Source organism: Musca autumnalis, unplaced genomic scaffold (assembly GCF_047663935.1).
Source record: "Musca autumnalis isolate F117 unplaced genomic scaffold, ASM4766393v1 scaffold_1, whole genome shotgun sequence".
In the NCBI taxonomy this organism is placed as follows: domain Eukaryota; kingdom Metazoa; phylum Arthropoda; class Insecta; order Diptera; family Muscidae; genus Musca; species Musca autumnalis.
The window spans coordinates 240,611,431-240,639,104 of NW_027411644.1; the positions used below are offsets into that span (position 1 = coordinate 240,611,431).

The 27,674-nt window shown below is 35.3% G+C and overlaps 1 protein-coding gene across 1 annotated transcript; it reads left to right on the forward strand.

The window, feature by feature from the left end:
* The first annotated feature begins 2,272 nt into the window (after positions 1-2,272).
* On the forward strand, positions 2,273-26,453 carry LOC141391131 (uncharacterized). The gene is made up of 3 exons (XM_073964050.1): positions 2,273-2,612; positions 2,947-3,239; positions 26,391-26,453. The coding sequence occupies exons 1-3, from the start codon at positions 2,273-2,275 to the stop codon at positions 26,451-26,453; spliced, it is 696 nt and encodes a 231-aa protein (XP_073820151.1).
* Positions 26,454-27,674: the final 1,221 nt, after the last annotated feature.

Below are 27,674 nucleotides of genomic sequence, written 5' to 3' on the forward strand. Positions count from 1 at the left end.
TACCCTACACCACTACCCCTGTGTATAAGCATTTCACGAATCAATATCTCTTTAATGAGATACTAAAGATGTAAGCCACCCAGACGTTTATACTAGATAAATCAAATTACAGCCCTCTCGAAGAGAAAGAATTTTCATAAATGAACATCGATTACTTTAAAGGAATGACCTGAGAAAATTCGAAGAACTGGATCAATAACATCGCAAAAATCTGTTTAATTTATGTTTCATGTTTAATTTTATTACCATGTAATGACAAACATCTTATCTTTAAATATTGTCAATAAAAAGGCGACAACCAACTTTAGCAGGTTAAATGTTTCTATTCAAAGAAAGCAGAGGTATTTGTCATTAAAACAAAAGTATCAAAATTGGTATAGTTTACCGCCAATCTTAATAACTCCACTATTTGACCATCATCACCAGCACATTTGATATGGATTAAAACCTCAGATGGTCTACTTTAATTATCAGGTTCTTCTCTTCGAATGCGTCCAACAGAAGCGTAGACACCCGCCTGTGAAATGAAATTCCACAAATTGGAATATGGGATACCTGATCGTATTTTTTAAGTCCCTGGTACTTGACCAATTGAAAGCTCAGAATGTCTTCTTTAATATTGACACTATTGTTGACATGCATCCAAACAAAGCTGGGATAGTCGTCATTACAATTCAAATACAAATGGGATGTATTAGGGATTATTGTGACATCTCCGTTGTTTGACCACCTACTCCAACCTTACTTGCATCATTGCAAAAAAAATCTCTTCTTTCATTCACAGGATTTGCTTTTGGAAAACTCATACTGAAAGCGTAAATATTCGCTTAAGAATAAAACGTTAACTTTTTCTCCACATATGTATCTATTAACAAACTCGATAGGCCTCTTTCTCTTTGGGACCCCCATTGTGAATATCCAATCAAAATTGCGAACTGCATGATTATAAAGTTTAGATGGACACACGGGCAGCTGAACGACTTGTTATATATGTAGCTCTAGTATCTGACCACTATTGGTAATGCAGTTTGGATAAATTAAAAGCTCAGAATGTCTTATTTAATATTAATCACTTTTGATGAAATGCGTCAATCAAAGCTTTGTATTCGTCAATACAACTCAAAAAATTAAATAAAATTGATATCATTGAAGTTTGACTTCCTTCGCCAACCAACTTAACATCATTGTAAAGGTGAGATTTTCTACATTCATTGTCAAGCTTTGCTTTAAGAAGGTCGGTAACTATAATTCAATCCCACAAATTAAAATTTGGGTTGTATAAGCAACTATTGCGATATGTGAAATTTTCTACCTTCATTATCAGGCTTTGCTTTTGGAATATTCTTAATAGAAGCGGATATATTCGCATGAAACTAGAACCTTTACCTTTAGTCCACAGACATTTTTTGCCCATTCCTACCCCAGAATATAATCCAAAGTCTATAGACTTCTTCCCCTCTGGCATAACCATTAATACAAGGTTTAGATGGGCAGACGGATAAACCGACACACATGGCCAGATCGTCGAGACAATAATTATACCCTACACCACTATGTGGAAAGGGGTATTATATGTTTGTTTTGGTAAAAATTCATGTAACACCGCGAAATATTCGTCGGAGACCCCCAATGTGGTATACCAATCTTCATATCTCGACGAGATAAAGCGATTTTTAGATGTGTGTCCGTCCGTCCGCCCGTCTGTCCATTATAAATTGTAATCAAACTCCAGAACGCAATTATGGACCTATCGTCACGAAATTTTGTATGGAGGTCGGGTTCAGACCAAAATAGATCCCTATTTTTATTGGCGACGATCGTGAAATATTAGCGGGTAAAATGGACCAAAAACATAATTTTGATCCGATTTTGTTGCTTCGCTGTAGGTCGCAATAATACTCCGATCGCCTCGAAATATTGAATAAGATAAGAGTATACGACAAAGAAGAAGTTTGCGATTTGAGATGGCGATCAGATAATATTTAGAGGGTTATTAAATGGACCACAACTTTTGGGTGAAAATTGTGAAGATTTTTAATATATAGCTTATATCTTTATTCCTGGAAGAGACTTAGAAGAGGAACGCTTGACCTTTTTACTGGTGTCAATTGTGTTGGTGTACATGATAAGATAACAGAGTTACAGCATAATATACCCAGTTATTTGTTTATAGTGTAATGTACTTGAGTAATGAAATTTAAGAAAATACCCTAACAAATGTTCTTCTTAGTCGAGATGAAGCCAAGAATTCAATAGACACAATTCAGGAATGATGAATTTGTCTGTCTCAACATGGATTCGGAAAATCGAACAAATTGGCGAACTACATGGTTGGAACAACAACTACAAAATTTACGTTATGCAAAGTCGATTAAAAGGATTAGCGAAGCATTGGTTCGAGAACTTAAATGATTACATGAAGACATGGGATGAATGGAAAGTCTTTTTGGTTCAATCATTTCCGGAACATCAGGATTTCGCAGAAATTCTTAAACGGCTAGTTAACCGCAAAAAACTGCCGGATGAATCGATGGCAAGATACTATTATGACAAAAAGGTACATATATGTTTGCGATGGGTATATCTAACCCAAGACTGTGCAAATTCAATAGGTATGTACATACAAAAAAAATTAATTTAGTGGGAAACTTAAAATTTATCATCATTGTCTCGTGTTACAACATCTCAAAGTCATGATGTTCTACATGTTTTGTTCATTGGATGTGTTAGTTGTGCTATGTGTAGCAAGTGGAAGGTCAGTTGCAGCTGTTATTAGCTGTATAAAAGTCTCTTTGGAACTAGATGTAGAAGTGAATGCAGCTGTAGTCAAAATATGGTTGAGCTTCCATGATTGCAATGTTTATGTCTAAACCAGAGTGTTTTATGAACATCCAACAAAAATCAGAAAGATTGAAGGACGCTCTATAACATTCTTTAGAGAAACAGGAAATCAAGAAAAGGATATAGCATGTTTTAATTGCAAGAAGAAGGGTCATTATGCTAACCAATGCAAGGAACCAGCAAAGAGGTGTAGCAAATGTAAGCGATGGGGACATCAGGCCCATGAATGTTCCAAGGTGGCAGGTGAGTCATCCGAAATGAATAAAGTGATGAATGTCAAATCTAGCAACAATAACTCGTCCTATTTTATGAAATGTAGAGTTAGTGGTGTTATTTTTGATGCATTTATAGACACAGGAAGTTCAGTTATACTAATGAAACAGTCAAGCGCCAATAAGGTTAAAGAAAACTTTAACGCATGTTGTCTTCAGGTGAAAGGATATGGAGGGTCAGTCATACCTGTCATTCAAAAATTCTCTTCAGAATTAGAAGTAGATTTGGCTTCAGCAGTAGTTGATATTTATATTGTTCCTGATCATGTTCAGGACGTTGACATATTGATTGGCAGACCATTTATAAATCATCCGAAGATTTTGATGATTGTTACAAACAACATTATTCGAATCATGTCCAGGACACAAGATTTGTTTCCAGAATATGATTGTGATAAAAAAGAAAGAATATCTTTATTCGTAAAAGGAATGTTTACAATCCCAAAAAATCATGCTAAGTTTATTGATGTGGAAACGGAATCCAATGAAGACGAAAGTTTTTACATTGATGATATGTATGTTAACAAACCGAATGAAGAGTATCGGGTTATGAGATGTATTTTAGGGAAGAAGGGATTTATATGTGTCAGTAATGAATCTAATAATGATATTACTTTTAAAGACGGTATGCGAATAGGTAGCGTATATCCTTGCAAACCGGAAACAACTGGTTGTTGCGAAAACATGTTAGTTGATTCACGGAAATTAGAACACTTTAGTATTTCAGACGTTATAGCTCAAACCCAGTGTTTGAATAAAGAACAAACAGATACTTTGGTAGGGCTTTTGAACAAATACAGGAGTTGTTTTGCTAATGACTTGTCCGAATTAGGGACCATAAAAGATGCGCAGATGAAAATAATATTAAAAGATGAGGTTCCAGTGTCGTATAAGCCATATCGAATGTCTTGGTCAGAGAGAGAAGTTGTTCGGAATTTGGTAGAAGAATTGAGAAATGCTGGTCTTATTCAGGACTCATCATCCTCGTACTCTAGCCCCATTCTTTTAGTTAAAAAGAAAGATGGGGGGTACAGAATGTGCATAGATTTCAGAGCTCTGAATAGGAAAACCGAGAAAGAGGTTTTTCCAATGCCGAGAATGGATGATGAAATTGATAGATTAAAAGGCAGCAAATATTTCACTAGTCTTTATTTGCAAGTGAATATAACGTTGCTTGAATTGATAATGACATGCATAACAGAATTTTGGAAAGAATTCTTGCTCTTAAACTTATTACTTAAATGCATACTTCATTTCATATTTATAGACATTTAAAGGATGTAGGCTATAATAGCAATCCAGTGCAGATGACGGTTGTTAAATTATAGCTGCTGTCTAATTGAAGCTGGAATTGAAGATGCCCACGAGGACGTGTGCAAGGGAGTGTGGCCGAGTTGTAGGCACTGTGTTTATAGAAACATATAAAATATACGTGTTCTGAATGGAATGCTTAGAAATTATAATAATATGACAAATTGGAAAAATATATTATTCTATCTTGGATTGTTGAAACATAAAGAAGCATTTTTATTTATCGTATAAATATTAAACACGCTAGAGGTCGCAATTATAGCTAAATAATCACGAAATTTTGCACGAGGTAAGTGTTTAGGAAGAACAAGATGCCTACAATTTGTGAAATGGACCATTACTTTTGTATGAAAATTATAAAAATTTTATTTTTCGCCCATATTTGAGTTCTTGGTTGGCATATGCCGGCAAAGTAACTTACATATGGAAAAAGATGCAAATTGCAATAACGCGTATACTAGATAACGGGCCTACTGCCTAATATGTAATGGGTTTTGTGTAGAGAACCACATTTTCCCATTCCCAGTTTTTGCATTATTGCAAATTACATGGTGTCCTAGCGTATTAATTGTCCAATTGGATCTTTATATAGAAACTAGAACCTTTACCTTTAGTCCACAGACATTTTTTGCCCATTCCTACCCCAGAATATAATCCAAAGTCTATAGACTTCTTCCCCTCTGGCATAACCATTAATACAAGGTTTAGATGGGCAGACGGATAAACCGACACACATGGCCAGATCGTCGAGACAATAATTATACCCTACACCACTATGTGGAAAGGGGTATTATATGTTTGTTTTGGTAAAAATTCATGTAACACCGCGAAATATTCGTCGGAGACCCCCAATGTGGTATACCAATCTTCATATCTCGACGAGATAAAGCGATTTTTAGATGTGTGTCCGTCCGTCCGCCCGTCTGTCCATTATAAATTGTAATCAAACTCCAGAACGCAATTATGGACCTATCGTCACGAAATTTTGTATGGAGGTCGGGTTCAGACCAAAATAGATCCCTATTTTTATTGGCGACGATCGTGAAATATTAGCGGGTAAAATGGACCAAAAACATAATTTTGATCCGATTTTGTTGCTTCGCTGTAGGTCGCAATAATACTCCGATCGCCTCGAAATATTGAATAAGATAAGAGTATACGACAAAGAAGAAGTTTGCGATTTGAGATGGCGATCAGATAATATTTAGAGGGTTATTAAATGGACCACAACTTTTGGGTGAAAATTGTGAAGATTTTTAATATATAGCTTATATCTTTATTCCTGGAAGAGACTTAGAAGAGGAACGCTTGACCTTTTTACTGGTGTCAATTGTGTTGGTGTACATGATAAGATAACAGAGTTACAGCATAATATACCCAGTTATTTGTTTATAGTGTAATGTACTTGAGTAATGAAATTTAAGAAAATACCCTAACAAATGTTCTTCTTAGTCGAGATGAAGCCAAGAATTCAATAGACACAATTCAGGAATGATGAATTTGTCTGTCTCAACATGGATTCGGAAAATCGAACAAATTGGCGAACTACATGGTTGGAACAACAACTACAAAATTTACGTTATGCAAAGTCGATTAAAAGGATTAGCGAAGCATTGGTTCGAGAACTTAAATGATTACATGAAGACATGGGATGAATGGAAAGTCTTTTTGGTTCAATCATTTCCGGAACATCAGGATTTCGCAGAAATTCTTAAACGGCTAGTTAACCGCAAAAAACTGCCGGATGAATCGATGGCAAGATACTATTATGACAAAAAGGTACATATATGTTTGCGATGGGTATATCTAACCCAAGACTGTGCAAATTCAATAGGTATGTACATACAAAAAAAATTAATTTAGTGGGAAACTTAAAATTTATCATCATTGTCTCGTGTTACAACATCTCAAAGTCATGATGTTCTACATGTTTTGTTCATTGGATGTGTTAGTTGTGCTATGTGTAGCAAGTGGAAGGTCAGTTGCAGCTGTTATTAGCTGTATAAAAGTCTCTTTGGAACTAGATGTAGAAGTGAATGCAGCTGTAGTCAAAATATGGTTGAGCTTCCATGATTGCAATGTTTATGTCTAAACCAGAGTGTTTTATGAACATCCAACAAAAATCAGAAAGATTGAAGGACGCTCTATAACATTCTTTAGAGAAACAGGAAATCAAGAAAAGGATATAGCATGTTTTAATTGCAAGAAGAAGGGTCATTATGCTAACCAATGCAAGGAACCAGCAAAGAGGTGTAGCAAATGTAAGCGATGGGGACATCAGGCCCATGAATGTTCCAAGGTGGCAGGTGAGTCATCCGAAATGAATAAAGTGATGAATGTCAAATCTAGCAACAATAACTCGTCCTATTTTATGAAATGTAGAGTTAGTGGTGTTATTTTTGATGCATTTATAGACACAGGAAGTTCAGTTATACTAATGAAACAGTCAAGCGCCAATAAGGTTAAAGAAAACTTTAACGCATGTTGTCTTCAGGTGAAAGGATATGGAGGGTCAGTCATACCTGTCATTCAAAAATTCTCTTCAGAATTAGAAGTAGATTTGGCTTCAGCAGTAGTTGATATTTATATTGTTCCTGATCATGTTCAGGACGTTGACATATTGATTGGCAGACCATTTATAAATCATCCGAAGATTTTGATGATTGTTACAAACAACATTATTCGAATCATGTCCAGGACACAAGATTTGTTTCCAGAATATGATTGTGATAAAAAAGAAAGAATATCTTTATTCGTAAAAGGAATGTTTACAATCCCAAAAAATCATGCTAAGTTTATTGATGTGGAAACGGAATCCAATGAAGACGAAAGTTTTTACATTGATGATATGTATGTTAACAAACCGAATGAAGAGTATCGGGTTATGAGATGTATTTTAGGGAAGAAGGGATTTATATGTGTCAGTAATGAATCTAATAATGATATTACTTTTAAAGACGGTATGCGAATAGGTAGCGTATATCCTTGCAAACCGGAAACAACTGGTTGTTGCGAAAACATGTTAGTTGATTCACGGAAATTAGAACACTTTAGTATTTCAGACGTTATAGCTCAAACCCAGTGTTTGAATAAAGAACAAACAGATACTTTGGTAGGGCTTTTGAACAAATACAGGAGTTGTTTTGCTAATGACTTGTCCGAATTAGGGACCATAAAAGATGCGCAGATGAAAATAATATTAAAAGATGAGGTTCCAGTGTCGTATAAGCCATATCGAATGTCTTGGTCAGAGAGAGAAGTTGTTCGGAATTTGGTAGAAGAATTGAGAAATGCTGGTCTTATTCAGGACTCATCATCCTCGTACTCTAGCCCCATTCTTTTAGTTAAAAAGAAAGATGGGGGGTACAGAATGTGCATAGATTTCAGAGCTCTGAATAGGAAAACCGAGAAAGAGGTTTTTCCAATGCCGAGAATGGATGATGAAATTGATAGATTAAAAGGCAGCAAATATTTCACTAGTCTTTATTTGCAAGTGAATATAACGTTGCTTGAATTGATAATGACATGCATAACAGAATTTTGGAAAGAATTCTTGCTCTTAAACTTATTACTTAAATGCATACTTCATTTCATATTTATAGACATTTAAAGGATGTAGGCTATAATAGCAATCCAGTGCAGATGACGGTTGTTAAATTATAGCTGCTGTCTAATTGAAGCTGGAATTGAAGATGCCCACGAGGACGTGTGCAAGGGAGTGTGGCCGAGTTGTAGGCACTGTGTTTATAGAAACATATAAAATATACGTGTTCTGAATGGAATGCTTAGAAATTATAATAATATGACAAATTGGAAAAATATATTATTCTATCTTGGATTGTTGAAACATAAAGAAGCATTTTTATTTATCGTATAAATATTAAACACGCTAGAGGTCGCAATTATAGCTAAATAATCACGAAATTTTGCACGAGGTAAGTGTTTAGGAAGAACAAGATGCCTACAATTTGTGAAATGGACCATTACTTTTGTATGAAAATTATAAAAATTTTATTTTTCGCCCATATTTGAGTTCTTGGTTGGCATATGCCGGCAAAGTAACTTACATATGGAAAAAGATGCAAATTGCAATAACGCGTATACTAGATAACGGGCCTACTGCCTAATATGTAATGGGTTTTGTGTAGAGAACCACATTTTCCCATTCCCAGTTTTTGCATTATTGCAAATTACATGGTGTCCTAGCGTATTAATTGTCCAATTGGATCTTTATACATACATTGCAGCATGGGTCGCTTTGCCACCTTTTTTTTCAAAACGATTCCCCAGCCGGGCAACAAATTTTTAACTGTGGCAAAATACCCCTCAGTAATGTTGGCGACATTTTCTGAGTATTTCATCCATGCGGTGTCTTAGGACACGCCCTTCGGACTCGGAGAAAAGCTATGGGTCCCATTTCATTGAGCGAATATGAATCATTGCAGCATGGGTCGCTTTGCCACCTTTTTTCAAAACGATTCCCCAGCCGGGCAACAAATTTTTAACTGTGGCAAAATACCCCTCAGTAATGTTGGCGACATTTTCTGAGTATTTCAGCCATGCGGTGTCTTAGGACACGCCATTCGGACTCGGAGAAAAGCTGTGGGTCCCATTTCATTGAGCGAATATGAATCGGGGTACCCTCACTTCTGGAATGTTTATGAAACAATTATTATATTATTATTTAAGCTTGGTCTGATACGGTGCCAAAATGTTTTGGTATATATAAGTATATAGGCCTATGACTATTATTTCTATGTGTTACAAATTTTTCGGCCCAAACCAAGTTATAATACACTCCAATTATAGTGGTGTAGGGCATACAAACCAGTAAGGAAAATACTGTGAATATGGAATATCTCTTCAGTAATGAAAGTTCTTAGCTCTACTGTCATGGCTTTTCCTTTGGAGCAGGTACATATTACTGCTTATGGAATAATAAAGTAGGAAGAAAGTTTGTACCCCAACTAATTTATTCGGACGCATTTACATCTTAACAAGTAAAAAAGTATCAGTCAAAAAAAACCATATACAAAATATTTGAGTTTTAATGTGGGGCTATTCCAAATCATTGACATATACCAAACATTTTAGTAACCAAACTTCTTCATACAGGTCTCGAAATATTTAATTACGTTAAACTAAGTTTGGGAAGAAAAATTGAAAAAGTTTTAGAGTTATCTTCCACAATAGCCATATGTGCCGACAGGGTTTTGAAGCTTTTGGGCCATTATCTCAGGAAGTATTGGCTTACTCCGGAAAAAATGGTAACATTGTAAAAGAAAAGAATTAAAACGATGCGAGAGGAGCACTTGAACTTCACTTTTTCTGGCTGGATGAAATGATACGATGTGCAAATACTGCACCAATAAGAATTAACTGGCGGATTTACCATTTGGATTGGTGCTGTCAGGGTTTCATGGAGATTTTAGGCTAATATCTCAAGAAGTATGGACTTGCGCAAGACAAAAATTTCACCGTCATACAAGGACAACCTACTGAAAAACATCAACACCCTTAGAGAGGTGCTCTTAAAATTAACTTTATCCGAATTTTGTGTGGGAGGTACTCAAAGGAATAATACGATGTGCAAAGTTTGGACCAAATTAATTGCTCCCATTTTCGAACTTAAACTAAGTTTGAAATATTAAGATAACCAAAATTTGGTTCGAATCGGTTGATCCGTTCGATAGTTATCGTGCGCACCAGCCAAACGGGCGGACGGACATGGCTAAATCGGCTCCAAATTGTCTGAAACGAATTTCGTCCAAACATACCTGGGGTCTAAAACCGTTATTTCGAAGAGGCTCATTTTTGGTCGTATCAAAGTGTATGTACCCTTTCTAGCCTAAAGGCTGAGGGTATAATAATATCAACTAATTTTAATTGGCCAGTATTGTTATATACACCCACACTACATTGCGTGTTTGGAGCATAAAATGCCTAAAATTGTCGGAAAATACATATATAAGAGTTATATCCAAATCTGAACCGATTTCAATATAATTTTGTAAACTTTGTCAAGACAAAATTTCCCAATGAAAGATCCTATATTTTATTCAATTCGTGAAATATCAGATCTTTCGTTTTAACATTTGAACCAATTGGGTGAATGCTAAATACAATTTCAATAAGAATAGCTTGGCTTTAGAGTGTTTTATTTAACTTGCTTTGGTGTCCGTTTAGTTCCAATCTAGAAACTCATTTTTAACACAGTTGCAGTTGACCAATCGAACTGAAACCATGCAAACTTTCAGATTTGGATGACAATTTATGAATATGAAACCAAAACTGATATGAGTCCATTTTTTCCTGTAGCCCCCATATAGAGGTACCACCCGATTTCAGGTGTTTAAGGATTTTGTCTAATTTTTTGTCCGAATTGGCTGTAACTTGGTATTTAGAGTTACCAATTGTACAGAAACTCCCCCACCAAAAATTTTGGACATGGGTCAGATTTTGCTGCAGCCCCCATATAGCGGTAAAAATTCCATTGTCACATCACATGCATCCATGCTTGAATAGTATCTTTGGCATCGAACGTTTGGGCTAGCCCATGCTTTTCGATATAATGAACCTAAAGCTCTAAGCACAACCTACGCTGGCTAATGTAAATGACTGGTGGGTATAATAACTATCGAAATAGTTATCATTTCTTCAGGTACCTCAACCGCAAAAGTTCAACATTTTACTCTTTACTCCAGTTTAAGGCCACTTCCTGGATCGAGTAGAAATATTAGTGACTACAACATAATATTTTTTTCTAGCGGAATGTATGGGCATTTTGAGATATCGTCCCGAAATGTCCCAATATTTATGGCCACTCCTTCATACACCATTCTCACAAAAGTTTATTGTAGGCTTTGTGGTTTTTTACAACGCTGTAATTTCCCTCACTCTTTGTGATTAGGAAGGTTATCGTTTTATAGTCTTAATTAAATCAATGCCTGATTTAGTTTACACCGGAAAGAGATATGCTCATTATCTTCTTAGATGGTGCCCCAGTGTGTTTTCCCTTTTTTACTGTGATATGCAATTTTGACAAATTTCTCAAAAATTTTTTGTTGAAATGCACTGTATTTTGAACTCATATTCTCGATGAAGTCAATAGCATTGACTTGGCGACGACATTTACATGCTGAAAAGAAAAACTGAACACAACTTTTTCCTTTTCCTTTAAAATCCATCAGGATTGTGAAAGCAATGTAAAAAAATCAAAAACAAACAGTCCCGTGAACCATTTTGGATGAAGATGTTGTGGAATGCAGTTTTACTGATAAAAATCTGGGAAATTCGGTTGCTTCAATTTTTCCATTTTCCCATTGTTTTCTTCCAAAAAACGAAGAACTAAAGATTTTATTTCTCCAAGAAAAAATCTTATGTATGGGAGGATTTTGCATTCTTATGTTTTGTTTTTTTTCTCCCATCGATGTGAAAAGTCAAATTGTTCCGAGGAAAAACAAGATAAGTCGCGGATGCAACAACTGAAATGCCGAGGCCATCAACTGATGGTCTCTTGCTGATGCTGCTGTAGCTTTTGCCTTCCAAGCACATTAGTGCATACAAACTGACATCCGCGGCCCAGCGAATACAGCCAGCACAAGATAGTCATTATAATGTCGTTAAGTTTTAAACATCTGCTTTTCTCTTTCTCCCTTCTACCCGTTTTTCTTCTACTTAACTTTTGTTTCCTTTTCCTCCCCTTTCATGGTGCATTTTTTCGAACTGTAAATTTACTGTTGTTGTTTTTCGTAGCAGATTGATTAAACATAAAATAAAATTCTGATAAAAGAAACACCACCAAAGAAGAAGAAGAGAAAAACAATTATTTTTCTTAAGATTTTTTCACTACAACTTTTTTTGCAACAATTGCTTCACACAACATAAAGTTTCGATTAAAAAGTAATTCAAGTGAGGGTTATTAGTTGTTTCTCGTTGACTGTTGGACACCGCTAGAGTGTTTTAAGTAAATTAAATTTATTATTAAATATAACTACTACTAAAACGTTAACTAAACATTTCATTAAGGGCAACTTTCTACAAATTACAATGAGCAGATCAAGTAGTAATAAGAACAAATAAGAACGGCGTTAAGTTTATATACCCTCCACCACCACTGTATTGAAATAAATATGAAACATTAGTAACCACAAAGCTCTTTCTCTGGGATAAGTATAATTCCTTGGAGGAGAATAATATCTTAACTGATGATAATCACTTTGTATATACTGAGATTTTCTACCCATTGATATTCCAAAATACCAAGTTACATCCACTTCAGAAGGAAAATGTAGCAACACCCTTTAAAAGAGATCATCCTTGTTCTGTCTATCCTCTAACTTAACACAATAACAAATTGCAGTAATATCGTTTCGAAAATTTGACAAAAACGATAGAAATACATAAAATTAGGCAATAACGGTCAATGGCGGTTAGACTAAAACCTACATATGTATTTATATAAGGCCTGGGAGATTGTGTGGAAGGAAAAAAAGGGTCCATTAACCCTTCTCTTTTCTGATTCCTGGGATTGAGCTGTGCTTTTATTGACGATTTGGATATTTTGGCATATAACAGCCAAACCATTGAGATTTGCGATCCACACAAAGACTAAAATTGTAGCCAACACAATAATTAAGAACTTCCTAGTACATCGCAAAAGTATTGGAATGCTCATTCAGACAGTTTTGGCCTTTAGACTGCACAAATTTTTCGGCAGATATCGATAAATGACACTGTGCTACAAAAGTTGACCAGAAAAATATTGAAGCATTCTATCGTGTTGGTTCGTTGGGTCACTTCGTTTTATTTTTTATAACGGTAAAATTAGTGAAAATCTGGATTTCTTACATTTTCAAATTTAAAGGGCATATCTTCTTTTTTCACAACGGATTTCTATTGATCCTTTTTCCTTTTAAAGGGGTTAACAATATCTTTCGAATAAGCTTTTACTTTTTTAATTCGTGTAACAAATAACTAAGTTATGGTGGTTGAAGTGTAAAACACCGGACCAAAAAAAAGGGAAAATTATTTTCCTCGTGCGTTAGGCTGCTTAGAAGATACCACACAGTATACTTATTTATTTTCACCAAAAAGAAATTAAATTAGTTCCCTAAAGCGGGACAAGCTAATGATATCGGTTGAAAAATAGAGGATCTATGTAATTGTTTTTATTTTCGTCCGTCTGTGGTAATCTGGAGGCACCATTATGGGGGCTATACGAAAACATATACCTATGTCCACAATTTTTGGTAGAGAAGTTTTTCGGGCTATGGGAACCCTAAATTGCAAATTATACCTTGTTCGCCCAAAAATGTAGCTAAAAACGTAAAATATCTTAAATCGGGCGGTACCGCTATATGGGGGCTATACCAAAACGTGGACCGATATAGTCCATCTTCGAACTTGCATGCCCCCAGACAATAAACCTATATTTCCAAAATTTCAGCGTCCTATCTCAATTTTTGTGGATGCTAGAGTGATTACCACAGACGGACGGAGAGGAGGACTTGCATATTAAACCGAAAAGTTACAATACAACAAATTGCGTAGCTCCTTTATTTTTCAAACGATTTCATTAGTTTTCGTTTTCCGTTTTCGGAAGCTAATATAATTTCCTCTTTGTGGTATCTTGTAAGCAGCCTAGCGCACGAGGTAAATAATTTTCCCGTTTTTTTAAGGTCCGGCTTTTTACTTAGTTATTTGTTACCCGATTTAGCTTAGCTTATTCGAAAGATATTATTCACCCTTTTAAAAGGAAAAAGGATCAATAGAAATCTGTTGTGAAAAATATATCTTCCGTTTAAATTTGAAAATGTAACAGACCCAAATTTATACTACCTTCACCGTTATAAAACAATAAATCGAAGTGACTCAAACGAACCAAAGGTATTTTCGTTGTCCATGGATCCCAACACGATAGAATTTTGTAACAAAACTGCCTGAAGGAGCATTCTCACGGTGCCCTTGAAGCAATTTTAAATGGCATGTGCTTACAGCCGGGAAGTTTTTGCGGATTCTGAAACTACAATGTTCAAAGATGGGAAAAATCAAAAAACAAAAAAAAATCGCCGGAGCGCTTTTTAAATAAATCGCGATTTAAGTTGACATTTTTAGGGGTTGTTTAGGCTTTCACGATTTTGCTTAGAAACCGCAAGTCCTATCAAAATGGGACTAAAGAAAATGTTATAGCTATGAAAATTCTCAACAAGATCGAGCTTTATGGCGTTTTCGTAGTTTTTACCATTTTTGAGATATAGAAGTTCAAATTGGGACTATGCACTGACTGTATCGCCCCCTTATAAAACAATGTCATGAAGGGTGCGCCTTAACTAACTTTTGATGAAAACCGCTTACACAGGGAAAGTTTTTGTGAATTCTGAAACAGCAGTGTTTATAGATGAGAAAAATTCAAAAACAAGAAAAAATCGCTGTAGGGATTTTTAAATAAATCGCAGTCAAAATTCACATTTTTAGATGTTTTTTAGGTTTTCACGATTTTGCTTAGAAACCGCAAGTCCGATCGAAATGGAGCTAAAGAAAATATTGTAGCTGTAAAAATTCTCTAGAGGATTGACGTTTATCATTTGTTCCCAGCCTGTACCATTTTTGAGATAAAGAAGCTCAGTTTACATTTTTAGGTTTTTTTGTTAGGGTTTCGCGATTTTGCTTGAATACGGTAAGTCTTATCGATATGGGACCTGAGAAAATCTTAAAGCTGTGAAAATTCTCTACAAGACTGGCTTAAGTAACTTATCTTAAGTTGTAACATTTTTTTAGATATATAAGTTTAAGTTGGGAATTTGCAGCCATGACATTGTTTTATAAGGGGGTGATACAGAATTGAATTGAATTTGAATTGTCCCAATTTCAACTTCTATATCTCAAAAACGGTAAAACCAACGAGAATATTATTAAGGTCAATCTTGTAGAGAATTTTCATAGGTACAACATTTTCTTTAATATAATTTTGACAGGACTTGCGGTTTCTAAGCAAAATCGTGAAAACCTAAACAACCTCTAAAAATTTCAACTTAAGTCGCGATTTATTTAAAAAGCGCTCCGGCGATTTTTTTTTTGTTTTTTGATTTTTCTCATCTATAAACATTGTAGTTTCAGAATTCTCAAAAACTTCCGAGGTGTAAGCACCTTCCATTTAAAATTGTTTCAAGAGCACCTTGTTCTAATACGTTTGGGATATACTAGAGAGTTCTTAATTATTGTGTTCAATGGGTTGTCTATTATATGCCAAAATATCCAAAAAATGCCAATAAAAAATTCAAGTCAAAATTTGGAGGCTAAATTTTCACCGTAGACATATGGTCTAGTAGACTTTTTTGCTCAGTTCAATCCCAGGAATCAAATCGCCCCGGCCTAATGTATATGGATAATATTGAAGCCATAAACTTCAAAATATGGAAAATAGAAAGGTACCGTTTTATGGGGACTATATGAAGGTCCACGCCGACATACCGACAAATTTAAGATGGAAAATTGTATTAAGCTTAGCACCTACAGTTTATCACCGTGTCCTAAGACACAATTTTTTAGAGGAGTTTTATATAGCTGAAATACTCAGAACATGTGGCCAACATTCCTGAGTTGTATTTTGCCACCGTTGAACCAACGACATTCTGCGGACAAGGCGGATGTGAAGTTGAAATGTAGCTCCACTCTATGGAATAATATAAGAAACGAAGATACGGACTCGACGATAAACAGTGGGGCCCCTTATCATTGAGCTAGTATGAATCGAGGTGAACTCATTAATATGAGAGAAGCCTCCCTTGTCCGTACTGGGATGTTTGTGGAACAATTAAGTTTTTCTTTATACATTTCTAATAAAAGTTCCAAAATTGGAAAATTGACATTGGTAGCTCCTTCTGATACATCTATAAATTTTCCTTGAATATCCGGTTCCTTCTTGGAATACACCTAATATAAATAAATATATAAGCCGCGGTAAATATACCCAATTACTATGCAGTATGCCATATCTGACAGTGAAATTTTCGACAGACGGACACTGCTCCAATTTTATTGAACACTACAAATGCTATATACAAATTTACAAAGGGAACATTGTGAGTTTATTGAAGTTCTATCGTCCAACGCGATTTTGTGCTTTTTTAGAGCATTTTGAAAATAATTCATTGCGGATATATATTTTGATATCAAAAATATATTTTAACCGGTAAAAAACAACTAATAATGAGTTGAAATTCAAATAATTTGCTTGCAAACAAATTTATGACTCAAACAAGTAAGCAAAGGCTATAGTCGGACAGGGCCGACAATACGATACCCTACACCACTACCCTGCGAGTTAGCTTTCAGCAAATCGAAGTTTCTTTTGGACAAATAAGCTCATTGTAAGAAATAAATTTTTGGAGTCTGCAACCTTATTCCATTAAGTTTGAATAACAATATAATAATTGTTCCACAAAAATCACAGAAGGGACAGGGCGTGCACGACGATTCATATTACAGCAATAGTATGGGGCCTACTGTTTATCGCCGAGTCCGAAAGGCATGTCTTAAAACACCACCTGTAGAGAAGTTGTACATGGTTGAAATACTCAGAAAATGTCGCCAACTTTACTGAGGGGTATATTGCCATCGTTGGAAATTTGATGTTTGCTGGCCGGGAATCGAACGCCCGGCCTTCAGCGTGCAAGGCGGGTGTGCAAACAACTGTACCATGGTGACACCAATAAGTAATTTTAGAACGGACATTTAGTCTGGACCTAATTTTTTGCATATTTTGACATATTTGCTAAACCATATGCAAGACTTTGTGTCCTAATCGGTATAGGTCCAGGTCTTCATATAGCTCCCATAGAACCGTACTTCCCGATATCCGGTATTTTGCAGGTTGTGGCCTCAATATCAAACTGAAATGGCTGACATTTTGTATTCAGTCTTCCTTGGAGGTAAAAAAACTTTCCACCTGAAATTTGTCGTTATATGTGTATGTCCACGTCTTCGTATAGCTCCCATAACCAGAACCTACCGATTTTCTGTACTTTGAAGGTTATGGTCTTAATATCCCTCCGAATTGGCTAAAATTTGGTATTAAGTCTTCTTTGGGGGTATTAAACTTTCCATCTGAAATTTGTCGGTATAGGTCTAGGCGTTCATATAGCTCCCATACAACAAAGGCTCCCCATTTTCGACATGTTGAAGATTGTGGCTCTGGTTACAGATTTCTCTATTTTATTGACTTGTCTGAAGTGAATTTCAAACAGAACAAGTAAAAAAGTGTCAGTCGGCTTTGCCGGCAGATATATACCCTCAGCCAGTGTGAAGTGAAACTTTCACCTACGGACAGATCGAATGTATTAAGGTCTCTTCAGAATTTTGTGGCCCTTTTTGGACATTTGAACTTGCTGACAAAAATGTGGATTAGGAATTAAGTGCACTAACACACAAATGTTGAACTTTGAGGGGCATGTACCCTTAGGGAGGACCGATATGGGCCATTTTAGAAGTTATACTAAATTTTGACAAAATATTAGGAGATCCAAATTGTGGACAAAATTGTTTGCCCCATTCAAGTGATATCGTTCTAGCATTTTAGTGAAATTTTTTAAATTGTGGGGAGAAGTACCGGAATTTGTGTACCGGTATTGCCCCATGAAACTAAGTTTGGATATAATATGACGAAGACTAAATGTCGAACCAAATCCGTTGAACAGATCGAAAATTATCGTGCTCTCCGACCGCCACATATAGTGACATAGGGGTTTTTATAACTTTCCGGCTGTTTTCCCAAGAAATATGGACTTGCCCCTGAAAAAACTTTTACCGTTGTAATGGAGGTAGCGAATGCAAATCGCTTCAACAAAAATCAAAGTGATGCGAGAGCAGGTCTTTAAGTGAACTTATCCGAAATGTTATGTGAGAGGTACCAGAAGGATTAGACAAATATAGTCCATATTCGAACCTGATCTATACCGGGTTGATATATTAGGATGTGCAAAGTATAGATTACATCGGTCACTCCCTTCAAGAGTTATCGTGCGCCCAATTTTTCCGAACATTTTTGAACTTTTGTGGGGGAGGTACCTGAAGGAGTGGACCGATATGGCTTATCTTCGAATTTAAACTATATTTGGACAAAATATTACGAAGACCAAATTTTGGACAGTTGGGCAAATCCGTTCGAGAGTTATTTTGCGCTCCAACCACTACACACGGTGTCATAGGGGTTTTTTGCAATTTTCAGGCTATTTTCTCAGAAAGTATGGATTTGCCTTTGATGAAACTTTTACTGTCGTGTAGGGGGCGGTGAATACAAGTTGCTAAAATAAAAATCAAAGCGATTCGAGAGCAGGTCCTAAACTGAACTTAATCGTAATTTTGTGTGGGAGGTACCAGAAGGAGTGAACCGATTGAGTCCATATTGAAACCACATCTAAGTCTGGCAGACATTTCACGATTTGCAAAGTATGGACCAAATCGGTTACTCCCTTCAAGAGTTATCGTTCGTTCAATTTATCCGAACATTTTCGAACTTTTGTGGGGGAGGTACCGGAAGGAGTGGACCGATCTTCGAACTTAAACTAAGCTTGGACAAAATATTACGAATGCCAAATTTTGGACCGAATCAGTTGATCCGTTCGAGAGTTATCGTGCGCTCCAGCCAGCCAGACAGACGGACGGACGGACATTGCTCAATCGATTCCAAATTATCTGAAACGCATTTCGTCCAAACATACTTGGGGTCTAAAACCATTATTTCGATGAGGCACATTTTGCCCGTATGAAAGTGTATATGAAGAAAAGACAAAATTTTTTAGTTTTCCATAAAAAAAAAATTAAAAAAATTTTTTTAAGCTACATGAAAGATTTTTGGTACATAGATTGGGAAAAAAAATCCCATTTTTAAATCTGTTCGAGATACTAATTTTGGTTGTTGCGCGCAAAAGTTATGGCGGTTTCAATTCTGATAAAAAGAAAAAATCTTTAAAAGACTCTAATCATTATATTGAGAAACTCTCTTAATTAGGGGCTCCCTACGTAATATATGATTACTGAGGCCCCATAACATTAGTGAAAAAGTTTTAAGTTTTCGCGGAAATTGAGAAAGAGTTTAAAAAATTGGTAGTTTGCAACTTGTTTTAATAAAATTCAACCTGCTTATGCCTCTGAAAAATATATAAAAAATATGCACGTAATCTATACATCGCGAAGATTCAAATGAAACCAAAACTATACAAATCCGTTTAGTGGTTTTCATATTATAGCGAAAACAAAAAAATATTTTGAGGAAATTTATAAAATGTTTGTAAGAGAAAATATTTATTAAAATTTATTTTGTGAGTTAGTTGAACAAAATGTAAGAAAAATAGGTCGGAGTTTTTCTTCTATTTTAGTTAAATTTCACGCAATAAATCACATTTTTTATTCTAATCACTTCTCGAAAACACGCTAACATCTAGCAGAAGATATGGATATCTTTCAAATAAATGTCGGGTTCCTTTAAATGGGGTATACTCTTGAAATAAAATTGTATCGGGTAATGTTCATTTTGAAATGCGTGTAAATCGCGAAATCCTCAAAATCACTTGATGCGCATGCGGTTTACCAATACAGCGAATTCTTCTCTTTTAATTTGTATACATTTGCCAGGATTTACTTTGACCGCTAAGATGTAGCATCGTCTGTAGTTTAGTGTGCAACAAACTGTATAACGCTTATATTTTGCACAAAGTGCATACACTTTTTATGCGCATCCGATTTCACTATCAACCGTGAAAAAATACATCGATCTAAACATATTTCAATAAAATCCATCAAGAACCGTGGATGTAGCATCACACAGTATTTTTTGGATAAATCGGATACAGCTCCCACGCCACTAAATTTTTCAAACCGCTGTTTTCGCACAAACGCGAGTGATGATTCACTTTCTTCATTGAAATGGAAACGATCCACATAAAACGCGAATTAGTCAGCGATACTTTGAAAAACATTTTTCGCAAATTTTTCAATTTTTGCAGTAGCCATTTCCGCCGTTCTAGTAGATGGATTTTTATGATCTGTGATTCATATGATCCGGATCGTCGAAAAACTAAAATATCGCGGGGTACCAGCACACTCAAAACGATATTGTAAATACTGTACCCAAAAAATAGGTTTTTTAGAAAAAATATCACACTAAATTTTGGCCTTTGGCAGTATATTACTCTGCTGCTGTGTGGGCTACATACTCAATATACACATCAGATTATGCGAAATCGCGAGTTCTTTAATCCTATAATTGGTTTTTCGAAATATCCGAATGCGCGTCCCAGTTACATAAAAAATACAAAAAACACCTGAAATCCGGCTTCAAAATGTCAGCATCCATAAAAGGTGGATGCAGTGGAAATTTTGGAAAGTGATACATTAGAAGTGTAATCTTCATTTTGTATTCTCCTACTTTTACTTTGGACAGATGTCCGTCATTTGAATGGTTTAATCAGAAATCGAATAGCAATGTAAAAAACCTGTTTAGCTTCAAAGTGTTTTTACCTATGTTTTTTCCTTTACGCGGTCGTAACTACCACGTACATTAAATTTTTTTTGCTAAATTTTCGAGCATTGTACAAAAACATCTAAATTAATCCAGCAATAGTCATAGTTACTGGTAAACTACAATAGTTCGCGTATTATAATAGTGCAAACCCTGGCTTCATGGAAACTAAAAAATTTTGACTTTTCCTCATATACCCTCGTTAGCATAAATGCTGAGGGTATAAAAATGTACACATAAACATTTTAGAAGATATTATTGTAATATATGTAGCATACGAAAATATGTGAAATACAGAAATTTTCCATATGCAAAAATAATATTTGCATATGCATAATTTATACATTTCGCATATTTTTGCATATGTGATATATTTCGATTAGAATTTAATTAGAAGCCAAAAATATGCAAATTTTACAAAAATAGGTGTTGCATAAAATTCCGCTGTTTACATATCATTGAGCTGATATTAATCGGGGTGCTCTCATTGATATGAGAGAAGGCTCCCTTGTCCTTACAGGGGTGTTTGTGGAACAATTATATACAGTACATTTTAAGAAATATTCTTAAATTTTAAAATTGGCGTTGTTTAGCAATTTCTGCTACATCTTTAAATTTTGGACAATTGGAAAGGTAATATGATAGGGTTCCACGCAATTTGCAAGAACTGGGAATTTGTCTGTCATGATAGAGACAATTTGTAGCATGGGAGGAAGATGTGGTTCTCTTCACAAAACTCATTATATCTTAGGTAGCAGGTCCGTTTCCAAGCACACATATTATTGCAATTTTCATCAGCGGAAAGATCGGTAGTTAATTTTTCATATATAGGCGACTTTGCCGGTATATGGCCTCCAGGGATTCAAATATGGACCAAAAACAAAATGTTTTTATTTAGCATACAAAAGTAATGGTCCATTACACCCGCTAAATAATATCAGATCATCATCAAAAATTGTAGGCATCTTCTTCGACCTAAACCCCTACTTCGTGCAAAATTTCGTGACTATTGATCTGTAGTTGCGACCTCTAGTATGCTTTTGATTACATTACAAGCAAAACACTGGATATATTAGGCTGTAACTCTGTTATCTGACCACATAAATCAACATAATTGGCATTAATTGAAAGGGCAAGAGTTGTCCTTCCAAATATTATTTATGTGGGCGGAATGTGTGGTCCAGGAATAAAGATATTACCGGTATATTAAAAATTTTCACAATTTTCACACAAAAGTTGTGGTCCATTTAACCCTCTAAACATCATCCGATCACCATCGCAAATTGCAAGCTTCTTCTTTGTCATATAATCTTACATTATTTAAAATGGACGATCGGACTATAATTGCGACATACAGAGCCGCTACAAAATCGGATAAAAAATTTTGTTTTTGGTCCACTTCAACCGCTAAATATTTCTCGATCATCACCAATAAGAATAGGGATATATTCTGGCCTGAACCCGACCATTAACGGTAGCGACACCGAGAGCATTTTGAAAAAGGTTGCGAAGCGACCCAATGTTGCAATATACATATGTGTAAAAAGTTCAATTGGACAATTAATATGCTAGGCTCCACGTAATTTCCAACAATGCTGGGAATTTCTCTATCATGATAGAGACAAATTGTAGTATGGGAGGAAAATGTTGTATTCTACACAAAACCTATTATATATTGGGCAGTAGGCGCGTTAGTTACCCAGGAGACACATTATTGCAATGAAAGGTAAGTAGTTCTTTTCCCACATGTAGGCTACTTTGCTGGTATATGCCCTCCCGGAAGTAAAATATGGACCAAATTTTAAATTATTAGATTTTTCATACAATAGTAATGGCCCATTTAACCCACTAGATAATATAAGATCATTATCCAAAATTGTAGGCAGGTTCTTCGACCATCCCCGAAGGGACAGGGGAGACTTCTCTCATACCAATGAGTGCACGCCGATTCATATTGGCTCAATGATATGGGACCTACTGTTTATTGCCGAGTCCGAACGGCGTGTCCTAAGACACCACTTGTAGAGAAGTTTTTCATGGCTGAAATACTCAGGAAATGTCGCCAGCATTACTGAAGGGGAATTTTGCCACCGTTGTAAATTTGATGTTGCTTGGCCTGGGATTCGAACCGCAGACCTTCTGAGTGCAAGGCGGACGTGCTAACCATTGCACCACGGTGGCCCCGACCTAAACTCTTACAACGTGCAAAATCTCGTGACTATTGATCTATAATTTCGACCTCTAGCGTGCTTCTGATTACACTACAAACAAATAACTGGATATATTAGGCTGTACGAGTAAATCTGTTAACTGAGCACGTAAATCAACATAACTGGCATCAATGGAAAGGTCAAGAAATGGCCTTCCAAATGTTATTTGCCTGAGCGGAATGAATCTTCCAGGAATACATATTAAGCTGTATATTAAAGATTTTCACAATCTTCACAAAAAGTTAACCCTCTAAATATTATCGGACCACCATCTCAAATTGCAAGCTTCTTCTTTGTCATATACTCTTACCTTATTTAAATTGAGGCGATCGGACTATTATTGCGACCTACAGAGCAGCTACAAAATCAGATAAAAATTTAGTTTTTGGTCCATTTCACCCGCTAAATATTTCACGATCATCACCAATAAGAATAGGTGTCTATTCTGGTCTGAACCCGACCTCCATACAAAATTTCGTGACGATCGGTCCATAATTGCGGCCTGGAGTTTGATTACAATGTATAATGGACAGACGGACAGACGGGCACACATCTCAAAATCGCTTTATCTCGTCGAGATATGAAGATTGGTATACCACATTGGGGGTCTCCGACGAATATTTCGTGGTGTTACATGAATTTTTACCAAAACAAACTTATAATACCCTTTCCACATAGTGGTGTAGGGTATAAATATTTGGTAAGCCTTGCAAATTAGAGGAATTGTTATAAGTAGCAAAACGAGGCTTTTCTAAATCATTCAACTTAATTATGGCGTGAATAATAGTCCTTTACTTCAGAAACCCACTTATAAAATAACAATTATGCTCAGTATTTTTGCAAACGAGGGTATATGGTAAAAACCAAAAATGTTTTACAATCGATGAATTCGAGTTTCACCCATTCAGAGTATGACTGCAATTCTTTAAAACTAAGTGTTTTAGGAGGGTTCCCATACTGTCGACCATTAAAATTAATTTTCGTCGAAGCTGTGTTGGCATCAATGTAGAGAAATAGGTAAAAATGGGTTGAAGCCAGCAAGTTTTTTTACAGTGTTTTATTTAACTTGCCTTGGTGTGTGTTTAGTTCAAATCTGGTAACTCATTTTTAACACAGTTGCAGTTTACCAATCAAACTAAAACTTTGCACACTTTTCAGATGTGAATGACAATACATGAATATGAAATCAAAACCAATATTGGTCCATTTTTACAGTGTTTTATGTAATTTGCTTTTCAAATCTGGTAACTCATTTTTCACATAGTTGCAGTTGACCAATCGAACTTAAAATTTGCACACTTTCTAGATTTGGATGACAATACATGAATATGAAATCAAAACTAATATTGGTCCATTCTTACAGTGTTTTTACGGTGTCTAACTTGACCCCCTTTTCAAATCTGGTAACTGATTTTTAACACGGTTGCAGTTGACCAATCGAACTAAAACTTTGCACACATTTCAGATTTAGATGACAATACATGAATATGAAACCAAAACTAATATGGGTCCATTGTTTCCTATAGCCCCCATATAACGGTACCACCCGATTTCCGGTATTTTGTTTTTCAAATCTGGTAACTCATTTTTCACGCAGTTGCAGTTGACCAATCGTACTTAAACTTTGCACACTTTTCAGATTTGGATGACAATACATGAATATGAAATCAAAACTAATATTGGTCCATTCTTACAGTGTTTTCACGGTGTCTAACTTGACCCCCTTTTAAAATCTGGTAACTGATTTTAGCACGGTTGCAGTTGACCAATCGAACTAAAACTTTGCACATTTTCAGATTTAGATGACAATACTTGAATATGAAACTGTAATGAGATATTGTAGCGTAAAACCCAAATTCAAGTTACTCAGCGTAGAATAAAATCTGAGAGGAATAAATTGTTTAACAATGATGGTAGAAAAATATCGCATGCGAGAATTTGTTAAGAGAATAAAACTACTTGTATTTGTAACATTGTTTTGATGAATACATTGGAATGACAAATTAAGGGGAAGTAATATTAGGGTAGACCTCCGTTAATGGCTTTGTTCACTTAATAATTCCCTAAAAATCCCAACATTTTTCTGTTATGCTTACAATCCGTCCAACTACAAGGATGCCGTTTAATATGAAGTCTGGTCCTATACCAACATATGGTATTGGTGAGATTATAATTTCGATAACACAACTGCGGCTTTTATAAATATGTTATCGTATAGCGGAGCTATCGACTTCAATTGACATACGTCAATTGAGTTCCTATGTATTAAAAAAAAAGAAATATCAACTTCCTTTTCCACGTGAATCTGCAAGCGATCAGACGTAATTGAAAATCACAAACTTCATATTGGTTCAAATTTATCATATATACATATATATATTTTACATCGTGATATTTCTGAAATCATCGTGGAAATAAAGACGACTTTTGTGGCAAAAATATTGAGGAAACTCGTTGGGAAACCCTTTGACGGAGGTATTTTAGCAACGCAGACCCAATTTTCTTAAAAATGTTAACCAAATTCTCGTTTGCCACAGATTCTCCTTGGAACCATCCTGGACTAGCTCTACGTAGCCGATGGTTCATCTTTACCAGAATCTCCGTCTACGAACTTATCGAATGATTATATCATAATCATTTCTTCACAGTGAGAAGATTCTGCCATCCTTTTAAATACTGCATAAACAAGTATATCTTCTTCACATTGGTATATATTAAATTCCGACAGTTTCGGAAAATAGCCAGAACGAATCCATCTAGTTCCCCAGAAATCCAGCAAGGGAAACATTTGGGAGATTCAGTTCTTCCCTATCACTCCAGACGGGAAGTTTTTTCAAAATAAGAGGCCCTACTGTATGGCAAAAACAAATTCCAGAAAAGGAGAAAAACCAAATTCCATTTGGATATCACCTCAGGCGTTTCACTCACTCCAAACAAACAATCAGTCTTTCGCGTCTATCATGAGAATCGTTGCGAATTAAACTACGGAGTGTTGTGTAATACAAATATTGAAGATATCTTAAAAAAACGCTAATTAATTATTCTATGAAATTTAAGTGGTAATAACATCTATATTTTAATCATATTATCCATCCTAAAGTACATAAAAAAAAGAAAACTAATTGTGTAAAAAAAAGAATAAGAGTGAATATGAATGTTTAAAAACAAAGAAAACTATGTGGTAAATTTTGGCATGAATGTGCATCTTATGATAATCAATTACTCCTATTAATCTAGCCTGAACACCAAAGGGTTGACACCGCTGAGGCCTTAACGTCATCAACGCATTTGGGTGAGTAAAAATGGAATTCTAAATTCATATATTTAATTCAAGGTGAAAACTTCATGACAAATAATTACAACTATACCAAAATAGAGAAAAAAAAAGAACAAGAAATCAACCCATCATTGATCTTTTGTTTCGGTCACAAGCAGTAACAGCAATAGCGTCACATGAAGTTCTCCCCTTTTTTTCTTTCTTCCATTGTTTTCTATTTGCACCTTCATATTACCATATATGCCAATAGTTACAGATTTTGTCATTACATTGTTTGTATGTAGGTTTCGGTTATACTCAATTTCTTTTATATTCATTCTTCTCCTCCTTATCTTACCCATTAGCGTAAACCATTCATTCACAATAGTAATTATTTCTTATTTGTTTACATATCAAATGCATCATTACGTTTTAAGATCATTATCAAGTTTTTGTTAAACTATGCAGGTTTATTAGGTTAAACCGAAAAAAAAAACAATATTTAATACTTAACGGTAAAATTCTCATATCAGTAAATTTCCTGGCTATAAAAAAACAACACTGATTATTTTACTAAATAATTTTTTTTCTAAACAAAACCTTTTTTTGCCGACATTGTAAAAAAAAATGAATTAAATATTGTTATAACTACATTATAGAATCCACATGCTAAAATTCTTTATGGGTTGAAATAAAGTACATTTATTAAAATGAATTGCTAAATCTAACAACTTGTGTTTCTTGCAAGACAGGAAGGGTTAGGTGTAATCTCTCTCGGGTCCCGATACAAATTTTAACGTGGAAAAGGTAGGTGTGGGTTGAAGATGAACTTTATAACATCAGAAGGTTCCTATCTCGTTAATTTAGAACATTGTCTTTATATATTCTTTCTTGTTTTCTCATATCCAGTCAAAACAGGGGTATTTTTTGTTGTAATTGTTTTTGACTGATCTAGCCAATTTTTTCTATTGATAGTGTAAATAGTAGTCATTCAGTATCAAGAGAGTCTAAAATAAATATTCTGTACGAAATTATGTCTAAAGCTGAGAGACAAGAACTCCCCCATAACCGACTAGCTAGCGATGTAAAGGCTCCCATCGTCTCTTTTCTTTTGGGCATTCTGGATCTATTTATAGTCCTGATAGGTATCCCATAATAGTAGCACTAGCTTCAAACCTAATGACTGCAATTATTGGGAAAAACTCTTTAAGTACATTACAAAACCGAAAACAATATGGGTCCATTTTTTCCTATAGGCCCCATAT